Source organism: Melozone crissalis, unplaced genomic scaffold (assembly GCF_028551555.1).
Source record: "Melozone crissalis strain CALT ecotype California unplaced genomic scaffold, PUWL_Pcris_2 ptg000027l_1, whole genome shotgun sequence".
In the NCBI taxonomy this organism is placed as follows: domain Eukaryota; kingdom Metazoa; phylum Chordata; class Aves; order Passeriformes; family Passerellidae; genus Melozone; species Melozone crissalis.
In genome coordinates, this window is record NW_026535805.1 from 9,626,705 (window position 1) to 9,639,206 (window position 12,502).

Here is a 12,502-nt window from a genome sequence, read left to right on the forward strand (position 1 = left end):
ATCATAACTTTTAAATTGTTGACTTTCCTTCATGTTTTCCAGCTAGTTCTATATACAATTTCATCTTGCTTAGAATTGTAACCTAATACATTAGTTATCAGTATTTTGAAGACATCAAAGAGGAAATTTGTGCTGAGTGCATGAGAGACCTGATGTAGGTGTAGCATCTTTTTCTCAAAAGCAACTTGGATATCACTGAGTAACTAAGAAAGTAATTCTAGGAATGTAGAAGTCTTACCTTAATTAAACAAATTTAAAAATCATCTTGTTGAAATTTCTAAATACTAGGATGATCATATTCCCTTCAGTTATGAATTTCAGTAAATCTAATAACTAGAGAATGATTCTGATGGTTTTTCCATGTTCTTGTAGGAAGTTTTCTTTTTACCTTCTGTGGTTTCTTGTGTGAACAGTTTGTCTATTTAAAGCCTGCAGAGACGATGTGATTTTCCCATGCAGGGGAACAATGGCAATGATTTCAAATACACTATTTAAAGAGTTTATTGCAGTTGAAAGTCACCAAAAAAAGTGGTTGTTCTGTAGTTCTATACTTTAGCTTTTGTTGCTTTCAATCTTTCTGAATGCTGGTGTTTTATAGATCTTTGGTAAGGTACAATCCTTCATTTAATTTTTACCTTATAAATAAATATTCCTGCTTTCAGTGCTGTTATATGTACATAATAATTTTTATGCTTTATTCTGTGAGGTGTTGCTCAATCAACAGTCGGAGTAGAAGTGGCAAAGTAGCCACTGTAAAGTGGTTGCTTGCCAGCTTGTGATCATATTTCTCAGCTGCTTGATCTTGTTCTTCAAATATATATTTATTTAGTCACTGCTGTTTACTGTTTTGAAAGGCTATGTTAGTAATGTTTGGCAGACTTTCTGATTTTACTGGTCCAAACCCATCTTGATTGTTTAACTGCCTTACTTTCAACAAGAAAACTGTGTGTTATCTAAATGACACTTGTGCCACTCACACAAGATGCTTATCTCTCTGGCTTGTGGTGGGATTGGCACTTTAGGAACCCAGGGCTATGAAATGCTCATCCACTGAGCCTTTGGAGGCAGCCAAGGCACTCAGTGCCTCATGGCACTTGCATGTGGAGGAAGAGGTGAGGGGTACAGAAGTTTTCACATAGGTTACCTGTAGTCAGCCTGCTCCTCTGCTCCAACTTGCACAAACATAACTCATAATCCTGATAATTTCTTGAGACACTGCCAGTCATTCCAGCTCCTGAGGTGATTGTGATGCTGGCAGGAATGCAGAAGTAGAGACCGAGGCTTAAATTTCTGTTTAAAGCTTTCTCAGAACAAAACTTGCCGCCACCCCCACCCCCAAAAAAAAAAAAAAAAAAAAAAGGAAAAGAAAACCAACCCACAACATTTTATGCAATCACTTCTCAAGTCAACTGAAGTGACTCTACAAAGTATCTTGGCAAAAAAACAAAGGAGAGAAACAGCTTAATGTAGCATTGCTGCATTCAAGAAATCTGAGCATTCTCCTGGCTTAACTGGTTAGGTTGTTTGCAGTTGCATGTAATTAATTACTCAGGTTGTAGGAACTCGTTTTGTCAGACACAGATGACTTTCTTACTTGCTACAAAGAGAATGCAAAATGAGAAAAAGAAGAATTTAATAGACCTTTGTCATTGAGCTATCTGACACTGTATTATTTGGTATGTTCTGATTCAGAGGTAGACAACTGGCACTAAATCCAGGAAAGAAATAAAAGACAAAATGGATCAGAATGGAACAATCTGTACAGAAGATTGTTTTACATTCCAGATATGGCTGTGTACTTTACTTCTGGAGGAGTAGGAGAGCTGGCTGTTTCTTGGAACAGTTCTGGGAAAATACGGGTCTAAGAGTTAAAAGTTTTAATTTTTTTCAATGAGGCTGCTGCTCTGGAAAGACAAGCTTCCCTGACAACTCTTTTTCTCTTACTTTTTCATTTGTTTCCTTTTCTCTGTACGTTTTGGTTGTTGGGGTTTCTTTTCCTGTGAGGTGTTAAATAGCACATTATGTATTCCTACTCTCATATTAATTTAGTTAAACAAGATTTCTTTTTCCAAAGTTGCAGAATCAGAGGGATTTGGTGAGGTTTCTTGGTTTGGGGAGGTTTTTTCTGGCTTTTTTTTTTTTTATTTGCCAGCTGTATATTGACAGAATGATTGTCGGTGCAAGCACTTTCATGGACTATGCATGACAATCTTGTGGGCTAGCCATGAATTTGGCACTTTGGCAGACTACCAGCTTACCTTTTAACCTCCCATATGTACTTTGATGGGAGTCATACTGCTGTTGTTTTAGCCTCTTCCAAATTTCTTTTGAAACTCTGGTGCACTTTGTGATAACACAAATCTACTGGTATTACATTTCATTATTGCGTGAGTAATGAAGCCGATGTCCTCAGTGCCTTCAGCAGAGTTTTGAAGAGGCTTATAGGCTTCACTGCCCAGTTTTGGCTTGATAAAGGGGTCCCACATGTTTTTCTTCTGTCAAGTAAGATTATAGTTTGGTAAACGGTAAAAAAGTTAAATTGACTTGTGCTTTTACAGATAGGCTTAAAATTGTCACTCTTTACAGAATTTAATAATTAGACTCTTTCTAGTTTTCTCTGGGCTCAGTTTTTTTATTCTGTTTTTTCACTGTCAAGTTGAATTTTTATTGCTAATTTCTGTGTCTTATACAAATCCTTAAAGAAATAAAGAGAATAGTGAATATCTTGTCTTTATCCATTATGTGGTTCCTTAGTGTTTTATTGCTGTTGCGGTTTCTCTTAGCTTAGGAGTTTCCTGGATTATTGACTCTATCTCCATTCAAGTTCGTGGCTACCATATGGCATTAAATTAAAGTTAAATGAGTTTAGGTCCTAACAACTCCAGTGTGTCACCTACCTGCACGGGGAAATCTTGCAATCAGAGTTAAGACATAATTTTGGAGTCTTCTCATAAACACTTAAAACACTTAATAAAGTGGATCCATTTTTCTAAGCAGCCTCTTGAATTTCTTCAGTTCCTATCATAATTATATGTATTAGGACCTTCTTTTTAGCTGTCTGTTGTGATGGTGGCTGTAAGAGGTTCCAAGATTATATCAAATATAATTATACTTTGATTTCTTTATCTGAACATCTTGACTTCTTGAAATATAGCTTGTATTCTTCTTTAGTTAAGGAACATCCAAGATAACACTGCACTTGGAAGGTTGTAAGCTACAGCTGCAATCTTATTTCCTTCTTTGATCTGCAAGAGCCTTACCCTGATGATCACATTCTGTTTGGATGTTGCTATAGTCCTGTTTGAATGCAGATTTTTTATTGCAGCTCTTGTAATTCATGGAAGGAACAGTTTTGGGAAGGCACGTGACTTTTAAAACAGGTAGCTTTGTTTTGTGTCTTTGACTTCTTGTGGGGGGGATGCAGAGCTGTTTATATCTGTTTGCCCTGGCATTATGTTGGACAATTCTGGCAAATCACTTTCCAGAGGTAGGAAGAGGTGGTTACTTGAGGGTTTAAATGGTTATACGTAGGGGGTTATGTGGCAGCCAGCTGGATCTTGCATTTTTTAGGAACTGCTGATATTAATGACCTTAAAGAATGATAAAATATGCAGTCTGCTCCAAGGGGCCATGCCTGGGTGACCACTGAGAACCTGCAAGAGCAGCATAGCTGATGCAGAGATAGCCAGGTGTGATGTAGGGGATATTGCTTGCAATAAACATTTCTACAGCCAGGGTATACTTCAGCCGCATAAAACCATATCTGACAAAGCTGGTTTATATAGGAAACAGTGGTTCTACTGTTACTGAGGTAAATATGACTTTGTTGTGCCTGGTCAGGCTTGTTCTACACGCACAAACCACTTTGTAACGTGTACGTAACACAACCTATCCCTACATGCACAGTAAGTTCTCCAGTGCTTCCCAGAACCTGTTTTGTGGATGCATCATTGCAGATGCGCAGTGATTCTGCAGACTTTGAGTAGCAAGTCCACTGTGGCCCAGGAGCAGCTGATTTTCATGTTAGCTTGTATACCTGCTTGAGGAATATATGGGCCAACATGTTAAAAAATGTTTAACAAATTTCAAAAGAAAAAAAAAACCCACACTAAAATCCACCTACTGAAATTGGTGTGAGAAGCAGAAAAGACCACTTCTGGGGAAATCTCAGCATACTGTAGGTTTGGACATGTCTACAAAAACTCTTAACATGCTGCAGCCTTGGAAGGGCTGTTTAATCAATTAATGTGCATAAATGTTTGGTGTCTGTGGTTCTGAAGGCTGGGATCTGACAAAGAGACATTTCTCTGGAAGAAATTGTCTGAGTAAGGTGAAGACTTCTCATCCCTCACTCAGGTCAAATTTGTTGGCATAAAGATTTTTTTTTTAAAAAACCCTTGTCTTTTCATCCCTCACTCAGGTCAAATTTGTTGGCATAAAGATTTTTTTTTTTAAAAAACCCTTGTCTTTTCATGGCTTTTGGGGTGAAATTAATTTACAGGGGCTGGCATGGGATTTTATTCTTCTTCTCTGATTTAGAACTTGCCTACACACACACTATTTTTTTTTTTTTTCATCAATTTAACCTAAGGAAATTTGTGTAATTATTCCAGGAAAAAGAATTCTGATCAGGAAGTGTCGACAAAGTCACCTAAAGACATGTGTTCTGCTTTTGATTCTCACCTCTCTATGCAATCATACACACATTACAATATAGATATATATTTTTATATATATATATATATGTATCTATTTTATATCTAAACATACTATGTATCTTTAATACATATCAGAGATACCTAAAAGCCCAGACAGAAATCTTAAAAGCAAATGTTGTTTTGGTACACATGCAATATAAGTGGGATTTTTTTGCCTTTGTTTTATGTTATTATATCTACATGATGAAGAGGTTTTACTTGGGGGGGGAGGGGGCAAGGGGGTGTTCATGCAGGTGAGAGTTCTTTTATGCACTGACTTTCCAGATCCTTTTGTTATTAAGTCTAAGGCAAGTGGCAGGTAAGTTGAATGGTACCTAGTATCGATTGTGTTGGAACATGTATTAACCATCAATGGTATATTTAGAAAATATGCAGAGGGCAAGACAGGAAAGGTGGATATCCTTTTCTCAACCTTTTTTTGACCTAACCCAATTTTATAAGCAGGCAATTGTGTGGTTTTGGCACAAAGACATTTGTATGATCAGAAATAGCTGCTAAGATATGTTGTTTAACAATGAATGCAAAATATTCCTGTGGAATTATTTTTGAGCAGCCTTAAGCTACAGAAAACAGTGCTCCCAAAGATGGGAATGTAGTTTTTCATCCATCTCATTGCAATCTTTGAATTGCTACTATACATTAAGAATCAAATTCAAAGTAATCCAAGTTTGCAAATACCTATTCACTGAACCCATCTGCTAGAGTATGGATAAATTGGTAATCCTTGCTTAGTGCTAATGGGAAAAATAGAGAATGGCTTCATTGACCTATTTCACATTGACAGAATGATAGATCTGTAGGAAACAAGAAACTGAAATCTTTCCCAAACTTTTCTGAGCTGCCTTGAATACATAAAAGCTGTGCTTTCATGCAGCTAAAGAGAGTAAAAGCTTAGTCTTACAAAATGCTTGTAATTGCCTGCTTCTTTATTTTATTGCCCTTAACTAGATTTATTTTGTGACTGCTACCAACTTTTCATGCACAGGCAGTGAAGGACAGTTTCTCAGTGGTGTTTGGGAAACCATTTATTTGTCAAATTCTATAGTTTATTGTGAAATACAAAAGCACATTATCAAAATTTGAAAGTTGATTTAATTTGAGACCTTTGTATTTCAGGGACCTGAAACTGGACAATATTCTTCTGGATGCAGAAGGCCACTGTAAACTGGCTGACTTTGGGATGTGCAAAGAAGGGATTCTGAATGGAGTGACCACCACGACGTTTTGTGGCACACCTGACTACATAGCTCCAGAGGTAGTTTTTTGCAGTGCACTAAGAGTACAAATATTCTTATTTATCAGACTGTTACATGTGTCATTTTATACACTCTTTACATGTAGATGAAAACATTTAAGATGCAGACTAGACTCTGCTGCACTTGTGCTTAGGTAATCTTGCAGAAAATGGTTACTCTACTGCCTACAAGCACTATTCCTTGATGATAGGAGTGTTTTTTCTAGTATTTGTTTCTTGAAATTAAAGTTATTCTTCTCAATTTGCTCATTTCTGAATCAGCATCATTATGATGATTTTTAGCAGCCTTTAAGGTGCTAGATGCAACTGAGTATTGCAATCTTAGTAATCTTAAGTAGTTATAAAAATGTTTTTATTTTTAGTGAGGTTTAAAAGAACATGTTCTTACAGAAGAAGCCATATGTTTGATGCCGTTTTGACTACAGCCTTTGTGGGAATATAATTTTTATCCTTTATTTAAAATATCTGTGAAAGATACTACGCTTGTGCTACTTTATAGACTTGCACAGAAAGATGGAAACTAGATATCATATTAGTTGGCAACATTTCAAGGTGTTCATTGGATAAAATAAATACCTTAGAGTAGTGTGGCTTTGACATATCCTAGATTTTAATATTATGAGGTGAATTTCAAAGTGCCTAAAATGAACCAATACTGAACAGTCATTCTGGTAGGCAGACTTTGCTCAGTTGAGTTAGTAACCTGTGCATCTTTCCACTTCAATATTCAGTGTGCAGGTTTAATGGAAAGGTGTTGTTGATTTGTCTTTCACCAAACATAAATTTGCAGTGAGGAAAAATGTTATTTATTATTCCTTAGAGTCAATAAATCATAAATGCATTCTGTTAGTGTTCAGGGCTGTCCAACTTCAGTAGCACAACTAATAAGGTGTGAATCATCTTGAAACTATCATTACATAAATGTTCGTCTTATGGAGTCTCAGAAGTATTCCAGCATTTAAAGAAAATAAATACCAGTGTGGTAGCTGGGGCTATGTAGGATTTTTTTCTGATTTCATATACTAATTGAGTCCTTTGACAAATTCTTTGAAAATTATTACTGTAAATAAAGCAATAATAAGAATACAGGAACTTTTACTGAGGCTTCCAATTTGTCATGTTAATTGCAGAAGTTATCTCCTGCTTCTATTTCTCTTGCATTGTGGTGATATGTCTTAATTTCCTTTTATTTAGTAGTATCTCATTTCCAAAGAGTTCTCAGAAGACATGAAAAGTATACATCTAATTTTCTGTATTTGATGGCTATAAAATATAATTTTCTTTCAATGAGGAATGTGGATGAGATCCAGACCTGTGTATCCAAATGTTAAACTCATTTCTGTTTTTGTGTTAAGACTGAATTTGGTTTTATATTGGTCTTGATTCCCAACTACAGCACTAAGCCCAAGCAGTTCACCACAGGATTTCTCACTGCACTGTGCAGTGTTGTGTAAGGAGTTGGTGGACTTTTTGCCATTCCAAGGCATTTTAAGGCAGCCAGCTTCACCTTAAGCAGGCGCCCACTCCCCTTCCCTGGTTCCCTGTCATGCTGAACCAATGCAGCCAAACTTCAAGCTTCTTTCCAGTGAAAAGGGGACAAGAATTAAACTTGTTCCTGGTACAACAGTAGTTTTGTAACACCAAGTGCTACTATAAAACTCCATCGTGCTAAACTATTACTTGCCACTAAAGGTATTTGCTACAAGGTTGAACTTGTGCCACAAGAGAATTTGTAGCCAGTTTTTCCTGAAAGCAAGTGCAATTAAAGTGAATTCTACAGCCATGTATTGTACAGTGGTTTAATGCTGTAAAAGGAACTTGAAAAAAAATGCTTTTGGCTTCCTTCAGCCCTACCTAAAGGACAAGAATAAATCTCTCAGATGATCTCTGTGCAGCATTAGAAGCTGGTTCAGTTTGTTTTGTTCAAGATAGAGACAAGGAAATGTTTCACATTTTCCACCAGCCTGTTTTGTATATGTGATCTTTTTTCCCCTATAGTGTGACCTGCTTTAAACAGCTTGGGAGGATATGCAGCTCTTTTGCTCACAAGCATAGTCATTTACTCAGGGGACTGATAAACTCTCAGTACTGCTGAGAACAACATCTCATTGACACTTAGCTGTGCTAGTGCAAATTGCATGGCTAAGAAACCCTGCCTGCTGTTACTGAAATCAGTGTGTGATCCAGTCCTGCTTAGGCACTGGGGCATAGAAGGGCTATATCATGTTGAAACAGCAAATATGCAGCTGAGACAGCTGTCTCACTTGTCTCTTCAATCCAATCTCTTTTTCTGTGCTAGATCCTCCAGGAGCTGGAATACGGTCCGTCCGTGGACTGGTGGGCTCTGGGTGTTCTCATGTATGAAATGATGGCTGGACAACCCCCCTTTGAAGCTGACAATGAAGATGATCTCTTTGAATCCATCCTTCATGATGATGTATTGTATCCAGTCTGGCTCAGTAAAGAGGCTGTCAGCATTTTAAAAGCAGTGAGTCTTCCATTACTTGCCTTCCTCCTCCTCCTCCTCATGGATTTTTGGGGGGTTGGTTTGTTGGGTTTTTTTTTGCTGAAAGTTGTTGAGAGCAGTCACCACTGGGAGTTCAAGCACAGTTCAAAGTGCCGCTGTTAGGATAATGGGGCCTTGGATAAATTACACTGCTTGTGGGAAAGGAACAGAATGTTTGTATTCCACGCAGTTCTACACTGTATAAATCTGTGTACTGCAGATTCATGTTTCAGGGAAAACCCAACCAGCTAGAACTGTGCTATCACTTTGACATTTTATATGCTATGTACTCCCATCACTAGAGTGGGAGAAGCACTACATAATTAAAGAAACAATGTTTTTTATTTTACCCGCTTACAAAATTTCCTGTGCCTTTGCTGTTTTTCCCCTGTCATCAAGATGAGTTTAAAGCCCTTTATTTACAGCTGTATGTTCTATTTTATAGTTCACATGATAAGCAGTCTTACTTTAGTGTGATTGTTTCTGTTCTCATTGGGATTTTTCAGTATGAGTGATGACTTGACAGGAACTTGTGTTCATCAAATGCCACAATTTTTAAAATCAGCCAATATGTACCACTGGGCAAATTTGGTTTTTAGACTACCTTTATGAAGTCAAGTTTATAAAGTCATTCATTACTATGAATGACACTGGCATAAATTCTTTTTTCTCTGCTAGTATCATCCTAAAATTGAAAGCAAAACAATACAGAAGCAGTTTGTCAATCCCCAGAGTTGGCAAAAACCCGAGAAGGATTTTTGGCCTAAAAAAATAACTTGGTTTTTATTTATTCCATTTTTCCATTGTCTTTGAAACTGGAAAAGCTGTGCCTTTCTATATATTTTTCTTTCAGCATCTGGAGTAAGGGAGACTTTCAATTAAGAAGGCAGCTGATAATGTAAAATCCTGCAGAGATCTTCATACAGGCTTATTTTGAAAATGTGTATAAAACATAAATTGAGATTTTAACACCAGTTGACAGCACATTCTGCAGAAATTCTCATATTGACCTTTTGATGAAAATGTGTTCAGGCTCCTTCTACTGAGCAAGAGAGATGCGAGATGCTCTAGCAATGATTCAAACCAGAATTCAAAATTAACCTCTCAGAAGTGTTTGAAGTATCTCCTTTGCTACATTCACTGTAGTGAGAAGATGAAGGATTTTTTACTGCTGGCAGTAATTTATTAATACTTATTCTCCCTTCTCCCCCAAATAGCTTTCTGACTACTTTTTGTTAGCTCACATTATACTTTCATGCATCCATTTCTGTTTCCAGACCATTTGATTATTTTACTTCAGCAATTAAAATATATAGACTTGAGCTGCAGAGTTTGGGCTTATATCCTGGGCTCAGAGGTTATTTTGGCACATTGTAAAGGAAGGGTTGTTGTCAGTTTTCATACCTACATTTGATTTTAATTGGAGTCCAGGGGATTTTGTTTTAAAGCTGGCTTTTTTGCAGAATTTCCTACATTTTGATAGTAGGAATGGTGATTTGTACCTTGCTGCTGTCATAGCCTTTCAGGCATAAATTGATACAATTTAATGGAGCTGTGGCAATTTATACCATAAATAAAACACATTTCCTTAGGATTAGCAACCTGCTGCCTACGAATGTATGGTATGAAACTTGCTTGAAACTTGTGTTCTTCATCTGATACTTGTCCATATGAAGAACAGGAAAAACAGAGGAAAGAAAGAGGCGTCTATGTATTTTACTGCTGAATGGTAGCAAGGGATTAATTTTGGAGCACTTCATTTCCTCACATTGTGCTTTGAGACATGAGTTTCATTCTTTTGAAACTGGTTTTTTTTTTTACAGTCCTTCAAACACTACATAAGGAAAGTTTAATAAGAAGACATTCTCTTGTATTAAGTGGCGATGTTGTCCTATTTTCTTAATAAACAGTTTTCCTGTTATTTGCATCAAAACACTGAGGATGATATTAAAGCTCAGTATTACAAGGCAGTGTGTTGCTTATCTTATGAAAATCCACACATCTTATTAGTCCTGTTTCTGTGAATTGACAGGAATTACTATTTTAATTCTTTCCTGTGTAATAAGGAAAACAATTCTTTATTGAAATTTGCTCTCTGCTTCTTCCCAAGCAATGGAGAGATGTTGTCTCTACAGTGTGTGTTCCCTGTGTACTGGGATGCAGTCTCTGGCTACAGAAGCAAAACTCTGTTTTTAAGCTGTGTGATTTATTTCAAGAAGCAAAATTTGGGGAGCCTAATCATCCCTGATTCAAGCCCTAAGCAGCATTTTGTCCTGTTATCACTTAAGTCAGTAGGAATGCTGATCCTAAAAGGCTTCTTCTTTCAGAAATGGAGGTTTCTGTCTTAGCCATGAAAAGGTTTATGGCTATGGCTGTCAGCTCCATTTACAACCATCTCTTCAGCAGAGTGCAGTTAACAGCTGTGTCTGTCCTGACAGTTGCATCAGTGTTGATGCTGGTGATAAACAGGGAATAAATGTCAGCTTTTGCTTCAGAAATAGAAAGGGATTAAATTAATGCAATTAAATGTCTGCTTTAGAAGTTTGATATTTTTTCTTCATATATGCATGTGATATTTTTGTTCAAGTTTTCATTCTTAAAATACATTCTCTTTCATCATCCATTTCACAGTTTCATGAAGTTTGTGAAGTACAGCACTAAACTGGACAGTCTATTCACACCATCATGTCCTGGGCTTCTTAAAAAGTTACATGTCCAGATGCTTTCCCTGTCTCCAGTTTAAAACAAAGATAAAGCATGGCAGATACTAGGATCATATTTTACTTCTTTGATACCTGGATTATATGGTACAAAAAGCACATCCTGTAGTTTCCATGTTCTGTTTCTGCAATACATGTGGCTGCTAGTTCCTGGCCTGCTCGCTCCAGTCCTGGAGATGAAATAAAGCAGAGGAATGTAGGAATGCGTTTTGTGGTTTTTCAAGAGACCTCACCAAAGCACAGTAATCCTTTCAAAAACTTAATTTCTCCTGCTCATAGAAAAGATTGCCTGTAGTTTAGATATGACTTGCCTACTTGCAAAAGAACTTGCAGAGCAGTTGAACTCAAGACCAAAGAGAAGGATCATCTTGAGAACGGCGCGTGTATGTCAGAGACCACAGATAGAATTGCCTTGCTGATATATGTTATACCTTTAAAATGACAGCAAGGCTACTCTCCTCTGAATGGTTGATCTAGATATCTAAAACCAATCTAGGGGCTTAAGTAGCTACTTGTCTAGTAACTGGAGTACTAAAGCAAGGGCATGCTCTACAATAGTTTATTTTATTCTACGTTTGCTTTTTTTTCCTACAGAAGTATAGTATAATGTTATACATAGGTTGAAAAGCCACTGAACAATTATTACATTTTGTTTACTTTGTCCAGTTTTTCTAAATTTAAAGATGTTATATAATAGCTGAATATAAAGTTATAGCAAAGCTATTGAGCTAATTCTATAATGTGTTTATGTTTATAAGAACAGCATTCATTGCTACTTGAATTGCAAGGATTCTGTGTCCACACAAATTAGGAAATTAGTAGAGCAATTGCTAATAAAAGAAGGAAAAATAACAGAGAAAAATCAGGTAAAGTATTATGAGCTTCCATCAGTTGATATCAATGTCTTACACCACTTGTACAGCTTTTTTTCTGACAGGAATAGTAATGGTTTAAATGTGAGAAGTTTATAAATTACCACACTGGAGGAGACCAGTTAGTTTCAGTCGCTGACACTAATCGTGTACTAAAAATGAAAGATAATGTGCAAGATATGTCATGGAGGACATGACATAATTTCCTATTCTCAAGGGAAGCTTTCTGCAGGTACTGATCACTCTCTCTGTCTCTGGAGGATTTAAGATCATCTTTCTTTCCTTTAGTATTTTTGGCTAAAGCTGAAAGTAGATATGCTGAATGAGTATCTAGTCCTTTAACACTCCCAGTCAGATGAAATTAAGAGGTCTCAACAATAAACTGAAAGGGTTTCTTGCAGTAAATTTACAGTTTGGAGTCTCTGAATCTT

At 36.7% G+C, this 12,502-nt stretch overlaps 1 protein-coding gene across 2 annotated transcripts in view; it reads left to right on the top strand.

Moving 5' to 3' along the window:
- PRKCE (protein kinase C epsilon) overlaps window positions 1-12,502 on the top strand; it is a 285,862-nt gene that overhangs the window by 253,917 nt on the left and 19,443 nt on the right. For both annotated transcript variants that reach the window (XM_054279512.1, XM_054279513.1), the window contains exons 12-13: window positions 5,835-5,973; window positions 8,273-8,461. In XM_054279512.1, coding sequence (XP_054135487.1) covers window positions 5,835-5,973; window positions 8,273-8,461 — 328 coding nt within the window. The remainder of the gene's footprint in view (window positions 1-5,834; window positions 5,974-8,272; window positions 8,462-12,502) is intronic.